Raw genomic sequence first — 20,467 nt, forward strand, 5'->3', positions numbered from 1 at the left:
AAATAACGTTCTCAAATCTCAATCGGTTGATTATCGTTGGTATTACCAAAACGTTGAATCACGATATTTACTCTCTTCATTCGACTTTTTTTATAACATTTATACCTCTTTAGGGGGCTAATGAAACAAGGAATTAATGTACGTTATTTGCACGCAAGTTCCATCAAGTTTTTTTGGGTAACATATAGCTGATTCAAAGAAAATTTCCAAAAAAAACTATTAAATAGTAGAATAATAATAAGAAATAATTCGATGTTAAGTCTAACATCGAATTATTTCTTAGATTTTGGGCAACCATAATCCTTTTTGAAGTGAACCCTGATCTTTCAAAGAATCATACGTTGAATTTTCTCAGTGTAATAGTTTCTGCACAATTAATTCTTTCCCGAAACAACTCAGAGATTTCCTGAAAAATCGAAAAACCGCCATAGCTCAGTAACTATCCACTTTTGATCTTTAGTTGACGGATTTAATTTGTTGCAGATTAATATGACCCTATTCAAAAGATCACGTCGAATTACCAAACACCTTTTATATATACCTTTATACATAATACGAGGCGTGTATTTAAAGTAAGGTCTCCAAGGCCATTGTATCGCCGCAAGTAGCGCTAGATGAAATCCGGTAACACTGTTGTATACGTTAGGTCCCCCCTCCGCTCAGTCTTGACGTAGCAGCCATTTGCAATGGAAGTGCCGGTTGCCGCTCCCGCCAGGTGCGAGTTACGTTCAGTCATTAAGTTGGCCGAAAAACTCGAAGATGTGTACAGTAGAGACTCTATTCATTCAATTTTGATGAATAACCTGCAATACCGAAAATTGTCAGCCAGGTGGGTCCCGAAAATGCTTACCCCGGCGGAGCACAAAGTCAAACGTGTCCAATGTGCCCAAGACTTTCTCGCCAGTTTTGAAGAGGAAGGGGAAGAATTTCATGATTCAATCGTCACAGGAGATGGAACATGAGCTCATTATTACACAATGAAATTTGCGAACGATGAAGAATTTCATGAAGCGGTAATTTCGTTCTTGCGCGAGGCGGCGGGATCGTGGTTCGAGGAGGGGAATCAAAAGTTTGTAGTACGAATGAGGAAGCTCATCGAAGTGAATGGCGATTACGTAGAAAAATAGCTTAGATTTCAAGCTTTACAGCAATGTACAAAACTTAGTAAATAAATGTTATTTAATGTGAAAAAAATGAATGGAGACCTTACTTTAAATACACGCCTCGTATAATAAAAAAATGAACGATAATAATTAAACATTCAAATGTGAATTATTTTAAGGTGCAAGCTCTATATCATCAGCCTAGTTTAGGTAGTCCTCTAGAAATAACGCTAATAAGACTCGACATAATGAAAAAACAGCCTTCTAAAATGTACCATCATTATGGAGAAAGATCAAAATTGCTTGATTCATTCTGTGAATACCAAAATAGTCTGAATCCAGGTTCGGACTCGGACCCAGATCATTGGGATATGGCACTTTATATTTCAGGGTAATTTTTTTTTATAAAATATGACTGGTTTTATAACCTAACGACTTATAATTTCAGATTAGATTTTTATGCCATGGAAAATGGTAAAAAAAATGGAGCAACAATGGGTTTAGCAACTGTTGGAGGAGTGTGTCATCCAAAATATGCTTGTATAATTGCTGAACTAGGAACTACCAATATTTTTGGAAAGCCGTATCCAAGTGCAGGATTTAACAGCGTTTATATTTTAGCTCATGAAATAGGACATAAGTAAGAGAAAAGTTTCAATATTCATTTTCATCTAGCATTTGATCAGTATGGATTCAAATATTTTTATATGTATAGAATGATAGAAAAACAATCATGAGAATGAGCGGTATCGGTAAAAAATCCTTAGGCATAGACCTATCAGGAAAACTGAAAGTACATAGATTCGTGGTGCTTTCTGATCGTGGGAGCTGAAACCTGTCAAAGGGACCTTGTCCAAGACAAGGAAGAGTTGTGGAAAACAGGTCATGAATTATTTCACCGTAGCTCTAAGTATCGTACGAGTAAAAATATAGTCACATATCGTCCTCTCCATGAAGTATTGGTGAATTTGAATGTCCAAGTTCATGATCTTTTGATAAACACCCGGTACATTTTTTGGTCCAAAGCATAAATAGTCTTGTAATACTACGTATTTGCAGAAACGAAATAAAAACTTTTTGTGCAGAAAAAATGTGAATCCCTGTTGCCACAATTTTTTTCTTCATAAGAATTCCATTAACTCATGAACCGTTGAGCTTATATCCAAGGTATGACATATTGTTGTAATTGTTATCAAATGATCCAACAAATAATATACTAGGTATATCAATAAGATTTTTTCTTTTATTAACTGTTTTGAACTTGTAACCAATCAATTTTATGCAATCTTTATTTGATTAAAATCCTGATGCTTTTTGGTCAAATGCTATCCAGACTGATATATTTGATTTTGATAACAATAAAATCATTCAATGATTCTTTGAAGGTAAATTTGTATTGCATAGGTTTCCTGCCACTAATAATCCAGAATGTAATGACTTGCCATCTTCTTTTTTCTAACAGTTTTGGGAGAAATACTCAAATTAACTAATCAATGTGAGTTCGAAATTCTTCTTCTGGCCTTTTTCAAGGAACGACTTTACAACAAATCAAAATTCCTCTTGTCAAACAGTGAAGATCTATATCAAAATTTATGAATACACTCACTTGTATATTTCAAATTCAATTCAAAATTACTGTATCAGTCAAAATCATAAAAACAGTGTTTACATTATAAAAAGAAGTTTGAATAATTTATGGGAACCTTATTTTCAATTATTCTATTAAATTCAAATATCTGAGCTAATTTTTCGATATCTGTTTTGAAATTCTCCTTCTTCTTTATTTCTCTTTATTTGAATCATCTCTAATTTATTTTGGGTCTTGCTGTCTTTTGACTTTCTAAAATTGGGAAGTTTTCGAAGTCCATTTTATTTTTTCACCTTGTTCGTGTTCTTTATATGCGGCGAATTTTTACAAAATTTATGGCCAATTATTGTTCTTTTATATATTGTATAGTTTGTCCTATAAATACTTTAGAGCAGTCCATACAATTCATTTGGTACATATAATTTGAAATTTTACTTTTTGGGATTTGTGATTTTCAATGAGAGTTCAAGAATTCGAAGTTATTTATATTCTTATGTGCTATATTTATTCCATAATTTTTCAGTGATGTTCCCGATGTTCAGTAGTGTTTCCGATATACCCTGTATATATGGTAATGACACGTATTTTTGAACTTCGGTTTCGGTTTTTTTTTTGTTTTTCTGTGTTATACAGAAAAAATATTATGTCCTTGAATATTTTGTTTATTATATTCAGTGGGTAGTTATTTTTTATTAGTATATTCTTTGCTTTATTTATTGTTTGCTTTCCGAATTCTGGACTGTTGAGTTTCAGAACTTCATCAGCAATTCCTGATAAAACCATTTTTCTTGTAAACATTGTGAAGAATTTCAGAGATTAAATGTTAAAGAACCTATAATATCTCATGTTGTTCCATCGATACCCTTTTTGGAAGTTGGTCTTGATATTATGTACTTTGGTGGACATGATTACCTAATTTTAGTGGATAACTCATCAAAATGGATAGAGGTTGAATTATTGAAAGAAAAACTGCGGCGGAATATGTAATAACAAAATTGAAAAATATTTTCAGTACACATGGAATTACAAAAATAGTAGTTAGTGATAATATGCCATTCAATAGCTTTAAGTTCAATTGTAATTGTAAAATTGATAATTAGAATCAGAAATACTTATCATTGGCATATTGTCATATCTTATATGAGAACCTATTGATTAAGCAGTAAGAGTCTAACGGCCTAACGGCAAAAGTTGTTGAAGTTCAACATCCGACAAAAATCTAAGAAGAAAATGAAAGAACTTCCCAAACATCATTATTGGTGATATGACCTGCAAATGAAGAGGATGGGAACCAAAGGGGGAGAAGCTTGACACGTACGCCGCAAAGCTTAAGAGGGAATGGTACCACGTGCGTTTGAGCGCATCTGTCAAAGTTTACCTATTCAGCTCCCTCCAGCCCCTCTGAGAAGCCATCACTTTTCAGGTTGAGTGGAGCAATCTCAAACGCAAACTGATTTTCCGTCCTTTTCTACCACATGTAAAAATTCAGATACGTTTGACGGCATTCAATTCTTACACGCCAGCCAATGAAATCGCAGCGAACTGTACGAACGGTTGTTCGAACATTTGGCAATGCAGCAACTTCGAGCTCGAAAGACAGGTACAGAGATGGTATTAGGTATCTTTCTAGGACGGATTGACCAGATGTTTTGAAAGAAATAACTCGCTTTTTATGATGGGCAATAAAACCGATTTTAGAGAGGGTTGCGAAGTTGTGAGAAATATCAGTTAGGATCGACTATTATCAGATGGGTTCGAGAAAAAATGTATATGCTAAATTTGTTCAGATTCCTTCATTCTTATTTCTCATTTCAAGTCAGTTGTTATATCGTATTGATCAACATGCTGAATATTACGATTCATTTATATTGAAGGCAAAAAAAAGTACTAAAATTTTCAAAAATTCTTATTTTCACAAACTGCCTTCGTACAAAAAACAGTTGTTATATCGCATTGATTCTCCATGTTCAGGATTACGATCCATGAATTTTGAAGGCATAAAAAGGACTGGAATTTAAAAAAAAAGCCTATTTTCAAAAATTGACCACGTACAAAAATCAGTTGTTATATAACAATATCGCATTGATTTTCCATGCTCAGGATTACGATCCATTAATTTTGAAGGCAAAAAAAAATACTAACATTTTTAGAAATTCTTATTTCAAGAAATTGCTTACGTACAAAAATAGGTTGTTATGTCGCGATATCGCATTGATTCTCCATACTCAGGCAATAATTTTGCATAATTTTGAAGGCAAAAAAAAGAATTAACATTTTCAAAAATTTTCATTTCCAGAAATTCACTATGTATAAAAATCAGTTGTTATATAGCAATATCGCATTGATTCTAATATTCAGGACGCTCAGGATTACGATTCATTTTTTGAAGGCAAAAAATAGAATGGAATTATAAAAAATTCTCATTATCAGAAATTGACTACATACAAAAATCAGTTGTTATATCAAAATATCGCATGAATTCTCAATGCTCAGGATTACGATCTATAATTTTGAAGGCAAAAAAAAATAACTAACATTTTTAGAAATTCTTATTTTAAGAAATTGCTTACGTACAAAAATAGGTTGTTATGTCGCGATATCGCATTGATTCTCCATACTCAGGCAATAATTTTGCATAATTTTGAAAGCAAAAAAAAGAATTAACATTTTCAAAAATTTTCATTTCCAGAAATTCACTATGTATAAAAATCAGTTGTTATATAGCAATATCGCATTGATTCTAATATTCAGGACGCTCAGGATTACGATTCATTTTTTGAAGGCAAAAAAAAGAATGGAATTATAAAAAATTCTCATTATCAGAAATTGACTACATACAAAAATCAGTTGTTATATCAAAATATCGCATTAATTCTCAATGCTCAGAATTACGATCCAACAATTTTGAAGAGAAAAAAAGGACTCTAATCTCATTTTCAGAAATTGACTATGCAGAATCAAGAAATTTCTAAACAATAATAACATCTTAGTACTGACCTTCAATATTCCCCTATAATTACCAACCAGTTCAACTGAAATATTAATTCTTGTTGTGCATAAAAATAATCACATTTCCATACACTGAAAGATAAATTGGGATTGACTGAATATCTACGGAACAAATTTACATGATTAAAAAAACTAATAGTTGTCATAATTATTAGAATAACCACGTACTAATGAGATTATTCTTGGAAAATATGAAAACTATAAACATGAAATTTGGTAAAAAATCAGTTCTTATATCACTTATTGATCTTTCATACTCAGGATCACGATCCATTAATTTGGAAGGCAAAAAAAGGACTAAAATCTTTTTTGAAAATTCTCATTTTCAGAAATTGACTTCGTACAAAAATCAATTGTTATATCGCAATATCGTTCGATTCTCCTTGCTCAGAATTACGATCCATTTATTTTGAAGGCAATAAAAGATTCTCAAATTTCAAAAAATTCTCATGTTCAGAAATTGACTCACATCGTAACATCGTAGTACTGAACTTCAATATTACCATATAATTATCTACCATTTCAACTGAAATGTTATTTCATGTTGTGCAAGAACATAATCTCTTTCCCATACACTGAAATATGAATTGGTATTGAATGAATATTTACAAAACAGATTATGCATGATTTAAAAACTAATAGTATCATCATAAGAATGACCATGAACTAATAAGATTCTTCTTGTTTTCCTGTAGAAATCAAATTTGATATTTTTACATGATACTTCCATAAAGCAAGTAATAGGATCAGAATAAATAAATCCTTGAATCTCTTGTTACCCATATCGAAAAGAATTGACAGCTAACTAAACTGAATAAAGGTATGAACAGACCGACGCGTGACTGCGGGAGCGGGAAAGAAACTTTTGTGGGATGGAAATCAACGGCTTTGAGCAGTAAAACTTCTTCCTCCGAAAAACTGTCATTTTCATACATAATTTTAGATTCATACTAATAATCGTGTCTCATTATTTTCGCGTAGGTGTGCATGCTATGCAATCTGCCCGCTGAACGCATCGCTCCCGCGTCGATCTGTTTATACCTTCAAACGTTCGAAAAGAAACGAACAAGCTGGAAATCTTTCTATTCACCTAATACTGTTTCTCTATTTCTGTATCGTAATGAGTTCATTACAGTTCTAAAAAACAGTGCTGTAATGAACTCATTACAGCATCGTTCTCAGATATATTTTTCGTTTTGTGGTTGTCTATGCTGACTTCCAATCCTATCAAATTTCAACAAACGTCAATAATTGTCAATATAATATAATTTGGGGATATAGAGAAATGATTCGCTATATATTCGCAAATTCTCATAATTCTGGTAGTGTTCAATCGATTTCGTCAGACATAATTCACGAATTTAATGTGTAATTGTAAATTATGTCTAAATTCGAAACATACGATTCATATTCAAATTCCGTAATCTGTCAATTTTCGTAACAGTCACACCAACTGCCAAGATACAATACAAAAGTCACTAGGATATATAATCTGAATTTTTCATTGAATTTCGACAATATTTCGCAAAACTTGACTGAAATAGAGAAAATATCGTCTAATACTCGTTGCAGAAGGCAATTCCAACACTCATGCGTTCCAAAACTCGCTCCTTCGTCGCTCGTTTTCGAATTTCGCATTCGTGTTGGAATAGGAGCCCATTCTGCAACTTGTTTTAGAATATACTATTACGACTCTAACTGAGAACTGATTCATAACGCAGCAACGTTGCCGGAATTATCAAATTGTAGGTAGTATTGAAGAATCTGGTGATTCGTTGCGAATTTATACAGTAGGGGCAGCACTATGCGACGGTCGATTATTCTTTTTTATTACGAAGTGATTTCAGCTCTTTTGAAATGTTTTTCTGTAGTTTTTTTTTACGAATAATTTTAAAATAAATCAGTGATAAGCCCTTTCATCCATATCATCAATTCCTTTGCGGAAAACGAAAAGTTACCAACTTTTTTTTGGTTTTTTCATTCGCAAATTAAAAATAGCCCGTCCCTGCCTTTCAGATCATTGTTTGAAGAAATTATCAGAAAACCCCATACAACTCGGTGATCTGCAAGAATAGTTATTCCCCTTTAAGTTTTGAACTGACCAGTCAAGTGGTACCATTCCCTCTTAATGCTGTAATACTAGGACCCGAAATTTCAACATATTTGCGCATGAATAATATTTTAAATTGAAAAGCATTACCAAAGAGTTTACGCTAGAGACGATGGAAGAATACACATCGCATCACAACCCATTAAAATTTAAATTGAAACATGGGATGGAAACATAGGAATTTCAAACAAAATATTGTCAAAAGTACAGAGATATATTGAAATTCCACTGACAACTGACCTATGGTCAGATAAGAAATCACCTACCCTGATCGAGAAAGACCTACTAACAAATAAAGAACGTAGTCAGGCCAAGAACTCAAATTTGAAAATCACCGTGTGGAATACAAACTATAATAGCAAATACATACACTGTGTCCGTAAAGTATGGAACAAATTCATTTTTAGCTAAACAGACCATTTTAAGAAATAATCCTGAAACATGTTGTTTTTTTATTTTAATTTACCGTATTTTAAAATAATAATCTAATATACAGGATGAATTACTTTCGAGTAATGACCTCACCGTCTTTTTTTTTAATAGAACACCCCCATTTTGTCTCAATTTTCGGATTACTCTAGCTGAGCTGATTCCAAAAATGTATCACATGTTGATTCCAATTGGTACAGAGTGAACAAGTTTTGTGTGTGCTCATAAAGTAACTCGTAACATTCTTTATTAGTTTAATTAACAATATTATCAAAAATACTTATTCTGTGGGCTAGGGAAAGACCAATATAAGGCAGCGGTACAGCAATAGGAGTTGAATAACAGGGTTATCCACTGGACAAACACTCCTGGACTTATTCAGGCCAAGAAATTCGTAATGATTTCACCTACCTACGCCAGAAAGCTCTTGAAGCTGTCACGAGCCAAGCTTCGGGTGATGGTGGGACTGCTGACGGGGCACTGTCGGTACAAACATCATTATCATTTGTACCGTATGGGAAAGTCAGCAGATGAGATTTGCAGGCTCTGTGGATCAGGAACAGAAACAGCCGAACACATGGTATGCAAGTGTCCAGAGCTGACTGGCCTAAGAACCATTCCTTGATACCCGAGGGGTAACGGCCAAGGCCCCTAAGGAGGTTCTCAGTTTTAACAACGTCATTGACGAGTCGACCACCTCCTTGGGTTTCCATGAATAAGTAGGGCATAGGGCAGAGAACAAAAGATCTATATGGTCGCAGTTCCCGGAAGTCTTACCTAGCCACAACGATCCCAGTTCAAATAATAATAATAATAATAATACTCTTACATCTCGGCATTTCCCCAATTTTCATTGCAAAAAACCGAAAGAAATTGGAACCGATTAGTTTATATTTCCAAAGATATTCTGTAATTCAGAAGACTATCAGATCAATTATTTTTCAATTTCCTTTAACACTGTCCTTTTTTTCTTTCGAACCGATTTCATTAAATTCATATTTAGATTCTGAAAACTAAATTGATATTATTATTATTTGAAGTCGAATTGTAGAATAACTGACTTTATCGATGAACTTCAAATTCATTCTGAGGCAATTTATTCATTTGTATTAAATTAATGCAAATAAATCGGCAATCCGGATATTGAAAATATTAATAGAATGGGATTTTCGCACTGTTCTTGTTATACCCAAAAGAATCACTTTCTGTAAAGCATTACATAAGTACGAGGCCGTCGCTAGCCAAACTGCCGCTCTAATGCCCGCCACTCACGAAGCGTTTTTTCGAGCGTTTGGTAGCAAGCGTCGAAGAGATTCCAGTCGGGCAGTCAAGTTCATACTCTGATTTACAGTCGTACGGCCGTGTCCCGAGCTGTCTGACTGGAATCTCTCCGACGCTTGCTACCAAACGCTCGAAAAAACGCTTCGTGAGTGGCGGGCATAACTCAAGATAACTCTGCAGAATGCTAAAAATTAATATTGGATAATCGGGGGTTGGATATTGGTTTGATGAATTTATTTTCAAAGATTTAGTGTGGAAGTGTGAAAAACTCCACACTCTTTTATAAAAAGTATTTTATGAAAAAATGTATTTTAAGTGTAATTATTTTTTATGGATTCAAATTTTAGTCCAATAAATGATTTAGGATAAGTGGAATGTAATAAACAATAAACGTGCTCAATTGAATCAATTCTAATGAATAAATGATAAAATATATGAATTGAATTCAGGTTTCAGATCCTTCTGCTGAGTTTTGACTACATAGAACGCTCGAACATTTCGTTTTTTTTCTTTGATATGATTAAATTAAACAACCGGATGATGTGAATGTACAATTATTTTAAATTCGAAAAAATGTTACAGATATTCACGATGCGAAAATGTCTAAGATTAGTAAATTTGAGAAAAAATCATTAGTGAAATTCGTTTAAATCGAAAAAATGTATTTGATTCGTTCTTCCAGAAATCCAGATTTCTCAGAAAAAGTTGATAATGGCGCCACTCTAGAGTGTTCTCTACAGATTCAGGTTCCTAGCTCAGTTTCGATTTTAGAAAAAGCTTGAACATTTGTTTTTTTGTTCGTTTAGGATTATCGAGTGGAACAATCGGATGAACCATTATTCAATTCGAATGCGCCCACTCCCAACACTAGTTAATTTGATATAAAATGACGAATATTATAAAATAATGGAATGTGGTATGAAATAATGAAACTTCTTATATTTATTAAGGAGGATCAGTTGGAAGTGATGAAATGGAATCACTTCATTATATTTTGCATTCCATTCTGAGGAATCAACATTCTGATTAGAGAATTGGAAAGAAAATAATCCAGAACCGGGAACCCCAATTGGCAATAAAATTCGGCAACGTAAAGCGAACGCCGACAAGCCTGATGAGTGCATGTGTTTTTTAAGCATGAATAACTCGTAAAAAGCACTATGAGGGGATCATGCTACATCTGGATATTATGAGTATAATGTATAATGCGGCACCTTTGATGGTTTTTGATGTTAATTAATTTTGTCGGTATTCCTTCCTGTTGTTGCTGACTGAATTAAATCTCATTTGGTACTTTGAATTTCTAAGTTCTAAGTACCTACTAACCAAATCTTAGTTCCTTTATATTTGGCTCAATAGGAGGTCGAAAAAATGCTTTCGAATAACACAGTCAATAAACATGTTATTTTGGATTATACTACTTGCTGTCTCCGATGATTCATCAACTAATAATATATCAGGACTATAGTGAGGAACTATTTTGTTAGAACACTACGATTCCAGATATAGCGTTCGTTCTTCAGCATGGTTGATGACATCCACCCGTATTATGTTGGATTGTTTTATTCGTTGGTCACCCATATCGGCATCGATCATCTAGTTTTCTTTTATGATATAGATTTCTCTTTGAGTTCATTTGATCTGCAATGACTAGAAAAAAAAATATTTCAAGATGTAGAGTGCACCTACATTTTATCACCAAATAATTCGATTCTTTCATAATGTTCTGAAAACATTATTTTTTACTATTTTTGTTATTCTAACAGTTTCACGTGGAAGGCTGTTATATTCTATAAATGAATAAACTAGCAAAACTTTTCTCTATACTTTATTAACTTACTTGGTACATGCAATTTACAAAAGGAAGGACTTGCATCTTACCTACAATGTTGTTTGGTTATGTTTTGTTGACATAGAAGAATGTTACATAGTACATGAGACCTACCGACCATAGAATTAATTTTATTGTTTATTCAACAACGCCTATAAATGAAATTATTTCCTCAAACAGAATAAACAAGCTGCAAATTTGAACTTAAATAAATGAAACAAAACTTTCTTAAACTAGTCCTATCATTCTACAAAATTTATCAAATTTGATTTTAGACAATGGTTTAGTTAATATGTCCGCTTCCTGATCTTCAGTTTTAATTTTAACTATTTCAATTATACCCTTTTCTATTTTTTCTTTAATAAAATTAAATTCTATATCGACATGTTTCAATCTGGGATTATTCTCAGGATTATAACTAATTCTTATGGCAGACTGGTTATCTTCAAAGATTTTTATAGGCGATTGGATCATATTAAACCTAAAATCAGATAGCAACTTAAGTAACCAGCACATTTCTTCCACTGCCATTGACAATGCACAATTCAGCTTCTGTAGAAGAAACAGCTACAGTCTGTTGTTTCTTGCTCACCCATATCACTGTGCAGCCATATACCTTGAATAAGAAACCAGTGGTTGATTTTCTATCGAAAACGTCTCCACCCCAGTCAGAGTCTACATATCCACAGAGCATGTCCGCTTTTACATTTTTTGTGAAAACTAATTTTACTTCAATACTACCTTTAATATACCTCAATATTCTTTTCAAGGCTTTTAGGACATTTTGATTTGCTCTGTTTTGAAATCTACTAAGAATTGTAACACTCTCACATAAATCAGGTCGTGTTCCTGATACTGCATATATTAAGCTTCCAACTATCTGTCTACAACTACAACATCTTATTAATTTCTCATCAGATTCACCCTCACTTAACATTTTGAACTCAAATTTAGCATCCAAAGGTGTACTAATATTATTGCAATCTGTTATTTGAAACCTGTTGAGGACTCTCATTAGATATTTTTCTTGGCTCAATTCTATTGTTCCCCGATCTAAATTTTGCCTAACATTTATTCCTAAATATTCAGAAATTTGTCCAAGATCCTTCATTTCAAAATTTTGTTTGAACATGTTCTTTACCTTCAAAATTCCTTCTAATTCAGACCCCACAATTAAGACATCATCTACATAAAGTAAAACAAATAATCTCGATTTATCACATATTTTGGAATACCAGCAAAAATCATTTTCAGACCTTATAAGATTTTCTTCTTTCATTAAATTATCGAACTTAATATTCCAATATTAAGGTGATTTTTGAAGACCATAAATTGACTTATTCAGTTTATATACTTTTTCGGCAACCGTCCGGGAAGTGCTCACTTCCCGGACGCTTTTTCTCTGAGAAAGTAGCATTTCCCGGCCTAGTCCGGAAAGTACGTACTTCCCGGACTAGGCCGGAAAAGAATCATAGAATCCATAGCTACCGAGATAACGGCTGACAGTTCATATGAAATTAGTTGTCAAAAATTTGCATGTTTTTTATCGCAATCGCAATAAAATATGGAAAGCAGCAGCGATAGTGTTATTTTACATGGTGGCCGAAAAAATATTGTACGCAACACGCCCGAAAATGGTTTTTTTGGACTTACAGACTTCCAGGACTCGCTTACGCTCCTCCTGGAATTTTGTCTATTCGTCCAAAAAAACCCTATTTTCCGGACTTATTACGTAAATTACTATTGTCACTCACAGTTTGTCCCGGTAAAGTCATAAACACCTCTTCATCGATATCACCATACAGGAATGCACTTTGTACGTCCATCTGATGTACAGCCATATCGTAATGATTTGCCACCGTTAACAAGACTCGAAATGTACACTGCATCTCATTTTGGGTGAGACAGCCAGGTTTCTCACTTGTTATTTAAGATAGAGCCTTGCGGTTTTCACGTTCCTGTCCTACTTTTTCGTGAAACTCAAGTTGGCCTAATCAGATTTGGCATAACTGTTTCCGTTCAAAAGATACAGGGTGATTTTGGAAATTGATACTTTTCGGACCCCTCCCTTATCTCCGAAGTTATTAGAAATAATGCTGATGTAAAATTTTTGTATTATTTATTTGTTGCTATTAGGTAAGTACCTACGTTTTGTTTTTCATGTAAGTGATGAGTGTATTATCTTCGTTTGCTTATTCTACTATAAATAAAAATCACAAATGAAAATTATCCGATTGATCCTTTTTTTATATGGATAATCCATTGCTCATTAACAAAAAATCATCATTATTTGATGTTTTAGTGTTTTTTCAAAATTTCTGAACATCCTACCTACATAGTATCATACATCATTTTGAAGGGAAAAAAATAACGAATTCAACGAAGTAATGATATATAGGGTGTTCCATTAAAAAAAATATAGGTTTGTGTTGAATCTTCAAAACCATACCCCGAAAAAAAAAATTGAGTACGCCACTGGATTCTACGCAGAATTCTGATTGAGACGTAGTTTTTACATCAGCATTATTTCTAATAACTTCGGAGATAAGGGAGGGGTCCGAAAAGTATCAATTTCCAAAATCACCCTGTATCTTTTGAACGGAAACAGTTATGCAAAATCTGATTAGGCCAACTTGAGTTTCACGAAAAAGTAGGACAGGAACGTGAAAACCGCAAGGCTCTATCTTAAATAACAAGCGAGAAACCTGGCAGTCTCACCCAAAATGGAATGCACTGTACATAACTTTGCGACTGGTGCATATAAGTCGTACAACTCTTCGCTCAGTTCTTTCTGGAAACCACGAGCTACCAATCTAGCTTTAAATTGTCCATCACTTTTAATCTTAAATACCCATTTGCTATCGATGACCTTGTGATTATCAGGCCATGGCACTTCTTCCCAAGTGTTGTTTTCTTTGAGTATTCTCATCTCTCGATCAATTGCTTCCTTCCATTTCACACTTTGTTTTCCTGACAATGCTTCTTCATGATCCAAGGGTTCTTCGGTTTCTGAATAGAAACACATGTCACTTTCATGCATTTCATAATCCTTCATCCATAAGGGTTGCTTAACTTGCCTTTTTCCTTGACCTCTCACATTTTGTGTTTGAGGTACATTGCTGTTCGGAATATTACTTACCGCAACTTCATTGGGTACTTCCTCTGACACGTGTTCTTGATCGATCTCCTCTAAATCGTTTCCACTGATCTGGTTATCCGAATTATTGCCTTCTAGGTGATCTTCTGGTTCTCGGATAAATTCCTCAGGTACTTCGATATGGTCCTCTGGTACTTTTCTCATACATTTTTCTCAACTAGGCCCTTTGGAGAAATCTCATTTTCTGCTAAAAATATTACATCTCTATGCATTTCTATAGTTTATGTGGCAGGTATATTCTGTAACCTTTCACTTCCTCACTATATCCAACAAATACTCCAAATTCATTTTTGGCATCTAATTTCCACCTTTTGGGTTTTGGGACATGAACACTTACTTGACTTCCGAACTCATGAAATAAACTCATTTTTGGCCCTTGATTAAACCACAATTCCTATGGTGTTCTGTCCAATTGTGGACTAGCCCTGCTCTATTTAGTGTAAATACAGCTGCATTAGCGGCTTCCTCCCAAAATTCTTTTCCTAATCCAGAACTATGTACCAGTGTTCTCACTGACTCCAAAATAGAGCGATTCTTTCGTTCTGCCCGTCCATTTTGCTGAGGACTATATAGGCAACTATTCTGGTGCATTATTCCCATTTTTCGAACCATGTCGTTCAGAAACTCGAGGCTGTTATCAGTTCTCAATATTTTGACCTTATTGCCAGTCATATTTTCTGTCCAATTCATGAAGTTTTTGATCTTCCTTCCAGTTTCCGATTTGTTTATCAAGAAATAGACTCTTCTATAGTTTGAAAAATCGTCCTTCAAGGTGAGCATATATTTTGCACCTCTTAACGATTCCACTTTTAATGGTCCGCATAAATCACTATGTATCAACTCACATGTCGTTTGGGCTCTGCTGCGACTTTCCGGAAATAGAAATCTATGCTGCTTTCCTACTACAGATTGGTTACTTCTGATCTACAAATTTAATATTATTTTTCTGCAATAATTTTTTAATCTGGTCAAAATGTATGTGGGCCAACCTTTTATGCCATTCATTTAGGCTTAGGACAGCATAACATTGTGACCGTTGTTGTCTCTGTATGTTGAACTGCATCCTAGTTTTCCCCTTCTCTTTGCCATAGCCACTATTTTGCCCTCTCTATCTAACAGTTCACACTTGTCTTTATCTGACTGCATTTTAAAGCCCCTATCTAGGTATCTGAGGTACTCAGTGAAAAGAGGTTTACTGCTAGTTCTAGAACATATAATACAATGAGTAATTTTTTTCTTACCCACTTCTTTCCATCAAAAGCATCTATTTGAACAGTTCCAACTCCTTCGACTTCTATTAACGAACCGTCTCCTACTCTTATTTGTCGTTTCACTTTTAACGTTTCTATTTCCACGAACTGGTTTTCATCATAGCACATATGTTCCGTTGCTCCACAGTCCATCCACCAATTTTGCTCATTTCCATCTTCGGATTCAATGGACTAGTTTAGTGATGTTGATAATACTATATTTGACACGATAGAATTAAAAAATAGAGCAAAACTGATAAATCAGTGAAAAAATTTTGAAAATCCATCAATAAATGACTAAGAAATAGATTATTTAAATTTACGTATTTTAGCGCGGAACGTCTTTGGTCTCCGACACGTCTGTGACGTCACGGCACTTGCCTGTGATCGCTACACCATAAATTACTTTTAAATACTTAGCCGCGCCAAGGCTTTCGCGCCGTTTGTAGTTGTACAGTGTAGTTTTAACTCGAGTTTTGTTTTTATGTCACCATAATGGAAGAAGGCTTCGTGAAAGGACAAAGTGACAATTTGCCTAAAATAGATATATTCGCAGTGATGGAGTTTTTTCTTCAAACCCATCTTATGTCAGTGCTGAAATAAAAGGAGTTAAACTTTTCAAGCAAGTATCTACTTTTGAGTTTGCTTCGTCATGGTTTAACTTATAACGATGATTTATTTAAAAAACGTTTCATAAACAGTTTGTAGTTGAGTACTGGTTGTTGAAGTCTATCCATTATCAATGGCAAAACATATTTATGTGAGGCGTAAAAAGTAAAAAGAGAAAAAAGTAATGTTTACTGCCCGTATAAAATCCGGTATGAATCAATTCTATCTAAGTGTACTTGATATTGACGGGCGTCATATCGTCTTGTTTATGTTTTAAAACATGAGGGAGATAGTTCGCAATGTCAGTGGTGTAGTATTTTGTTTTTTTGTGTGTGAATTTACATCAAAATGATCTTCACACACATATGAAGTAGTTTTAGGTCCAATTAAGTCACGCCTCATTAATTTGCACCACTTCTTCCTTTGATTCATGTCCTTTGGTACATGAAAAAACAATTTATTGGGGTTTTTAATTGTCGTGCTTACACACATAGGCACAATACAATATTTGTAGGATTTTTTTTTATTTCAGCCATCGTGTAACGAACGAAACACGACACGAACGGCACAAGTGATTGTACACCAATGAATTCGTAAGCACTCTGCGAATACCAGTCGCCCCGTGTAAGTGGCGTGACGTCACACACTAGACGCTGCGTACTAGGAAATTATTCTTCCAAGCGCAACTTCAAAGTCCCATAACTTTTTCATTTCTAGAGATATTTCAATGATTCTTCCACATTTTTGTTTCATTTTACTTAAATTTTTAGAATTATTCCTTAACAAAAAAATGAAAACTAGTCCATTATTACCATTACATCCACAGCACATTCTGATATTAGGGCTTGATCGGTTGACTTATCGTATTTTCTATTATTCCTATTCTCACCATTCTTGTGTTTCCTGAACCAGCATTTTTCCATCAAGTGACCTGGCTTCTTACAGAAATAACACACTTTCTGTGGGCAGTTTTTCTTCATGTGGTTACCATTGCACTGAAAACATTTAATTTTCTTCTTCATATACTTTCCCTTGAAATTTCCTGCTGCTAGGGCCTGAGCTTTCTCTGAACCTTTGTTCCTTTCCTTTTCGAGCATCAATCTTGATAGAAGATCTGTCAGAGTCTGTTTATTTTCAGGGGTAGACTCCCAAGCAGATACAAAGTACCTCATGTTCTCGGGTAGGGACATGAGTACTTTAGTGATTATCATTTTTTCACTTATTTCTTCTCCTAACGATTTAAAGGTACCCTTCAATTCCTCTGTTACGGATCAATCCAAATTCTATTTAAAAGCTATTCTAGTGGACTGTATTATGTATGAAATTGTTAATTGGATTGCTCCGCCACACAAGTTTGTGAATTATCCGATATAAAAGAAATGAAATTCGCTTAATTTCTGAGATTTGAGAGGAAATACCACCCGGAACAGTCAGCAATAAGAAGGAAAATTCTAACAGGAAAGGGACTCACCTGGTCTCCATTGATTCTCTGACTTTCCACCTTGAAAACTTAAACTAAACAATCTTCTTCACTTAACTATGATGTGTCCTCTCACGAAGCTGTTAACGAACTCAAAAACTAATTGAGTTTTTGTGCGAAACTGCGATTTTTTCCTTATTCAGGATTAGCGAAAAACCATTGAAAAATGACAGTGCGTAACGTCCGTTGTGAATGCGGAAAACCAAGTGTGTTAAAATTTTGGAGGGGATGGGAAAGTCAGGATCTGAGAAAGGATTTCAATATGAAGATAATTTCTCTCAAATCCTCGTACTCCGTCAATTCAAAAACAACCCGCGAAAATTCGATTCAATATCGAACATCCTCTAAATTGGAAATCAATTCTGCCACATTGCCTTCTTTGTATTCTAAAGCAAAGAATTTCTGTGTTAGTAAATGAACACTCACCTGAGACTGGTGCTCATAAATACTTTTCAGCTTTCTCCACATTTCCGCTGAATACTTGCAGGATAAAATGTGTATCAATACTTTCTCATCCAACCTGGATACAATTATTTGCTGCGCTTTGGCATCTTTATTGTCCCAATCAATGGTACTAGCCGGAGGAACTAGTCATTCTGCTATGCCTTCCACAATGCTAAAATAGCCCTTTGATTTCAAAGCGATTTGCACTTGAAATTACGCCGGTAAGGTTAGCTCCCGGCCGGCCAGCTCCACGGGAACTATTCATTCCACAACGGTCAAACACACTTTCGTTATTTTCGATATTTTGATTTAATTTCTAGATGCGTGAATGTACTAAAATTAGGTTCATCTTATAGAGAAATGAAAGATCTAGCGAGTAGTAATTTTTCGTTTACATAGGCTACATCTAGGGATTAATTTCAGGATAGAATTGAAGAATTTCATGCCGGCCGAAGAGATTTTCGTGATTTTTATATTTTCCGAATGAGCGACCAAAGATGATTTTTAGTCCAACTCATGGAGATTTGAAAAAGCTATAAATATTGAAATTTTCGTTCACATTGGGTACCTCTAAGGGTCCTGCTCCACGACCTGAATTGTATGATATCATGCCAACCGGATAGTTTTTCGTGATTTTCATGTTTTTCGAATGAGCGGCCAAAGATGATATTTAGTCCATCTTATGGATAATTGAAAAAGCTATAAATATTTAAATTTTCGTTCACATTGGGTACCTCTAAGGACCCTGCTCCACGACCTGAATAGTATTGGTACGGCATTTGATCAATTATTGAAAATATTTATAGCATTCTCAATTATCCATAAGATGGACTAAATATAATCTTTGGCCGCTCATTCGAAAAACATGAAAATCACGAAAAACTATCCGGCTGGCTTGATATCATACAATTCAGGTCGTGGAGCAGGGCCCTTAGAGGTACCCAATCTGAACGAAAATTCCAATATTTATAGCATTCTCAATTATCCATAAGATGGACTAAATATAATCTTTGGCCGCTCATTCGAAAAACATGAAAATCACGAAAAACTATCCGGCTGGCTTGATATCATATAATTCAGGTCGTGGAGCAGGGCCCTTAGAGGTACCCAATCTGAACGAAAATTTCAATATTTATAGCTTTTTCAATTCTCCATAAGATGGACTGAATATCATCTGATATCATTCGGAAAATATAAAAATCACGAATATCTCTTCGGCCGGCATGAAATTCTTCAATTCCATCCTGAAATTGATCCCTAGATGTAGCCTATGTAAACGAAAAATTACTACTCGCTAGATCTTTCATTTCTCTATTAGATGAACCTAATTTTATTACATTCACGCATCTAGAAATTAAATCAAAATATCGAAAAGTATGTTTGACCGTGGTGGAATGAATGGTTCCCGTGGAGCTGGCAGGCCGGGATCTAACCTTACCGGCGTCTTGAAATTTCCATGTCAACCAGTTTTCTCCATTTAATCTTGCAATGCTTAATAGACCCACTTGTTCTGCCATTATTTATTTCCACAAACCTCTAATTTTGAAAATTGAACTTTCAGACGTCTCACCAACTTCCACGTGGTTGTTGCACAAAAACCTTACCAAATGTGTTTTTTTCTTCGTCTTACACTTCTTGCGTTTCTGAGCCCATAACCTGTTATTCTAACAGTTTCACGTGGAACGTTGTTATATTCTATAATTGAATAAACTAGCAAAACTTTTCTCTATACTTTATTAACTCTACTTGGTACATGAAATTCACAAAAGGAAGGACTTGCCTCTTACCTACAATGTTGTTTGGTTATGTTTTGTTGACATAGAAGAATGTTACATAGTACATGAGACCTACCGACCATAGAATTAATTTTATTGTTTTTTCAACAATTTTGCAACTGATTTCTCAATGTCAGTTCTATGAGAAGGGTATTTTTTCAATTATTGAGACTTGTCCAATATATTCTCTGAAGCATCTAGAATTTCTAGTACCTATCATATTCACAGAGACTATTAGGACAGAATTGATTTTGTCAGCAAAATTCCTAATCTTACTACGCTTTCTGAAAACGTAGGTAGATGTAGGAGTGATGAGCAAATTGTAATCATTATTTTATTTCCTTCGTCGTTTGAAACGTATAGTTTCTTCAACTGATACGCATTATGATTTCCTCTACAAC

General features: G+C 34.4%; 1 protein-coding gene across 1 annotated transcript in view; it reads left to right on the forward strand.

Annotated features, from left to right (window-relative positions):
- Window positions 1-20,467, forward strand: part of LOC123688567 (A disintegrin and metalloproteinase with thrombospondin motifs adt-2-like) — a 76,637-nt gene that overhangs the window by 20,146 nt on the left and 36,024 nt on the right. The window contains exons 4-5 of the mRNA XM_045627152.1: window positions 1,283-1,494; window positions 1,552-1,743. Of these exons, the coding sequence (XP_045483108.1) occupies window positions 1,283-1,494; window positions 1,552-1,743 (404 nt within the window). The remainder of the gene's footprint in view (window positions 1-1,282; window positions 1,495-1,551; window positions 1,744-20,467) is intronic.

This window comes from Harmonia axyridis, chromosome 1, assembly GCF_914767665.1.
Source record: "Harmonia axyridis chromosome 1, icHarAxyr1.1, whole genome shotgun sequence".
Taxonomy (NCBI): Eukaryota; Metazoa; Arthropoda; class Insecta; order Coleoptera; family Coccinellidae; genus Harmonia; species Harmonia axyridis.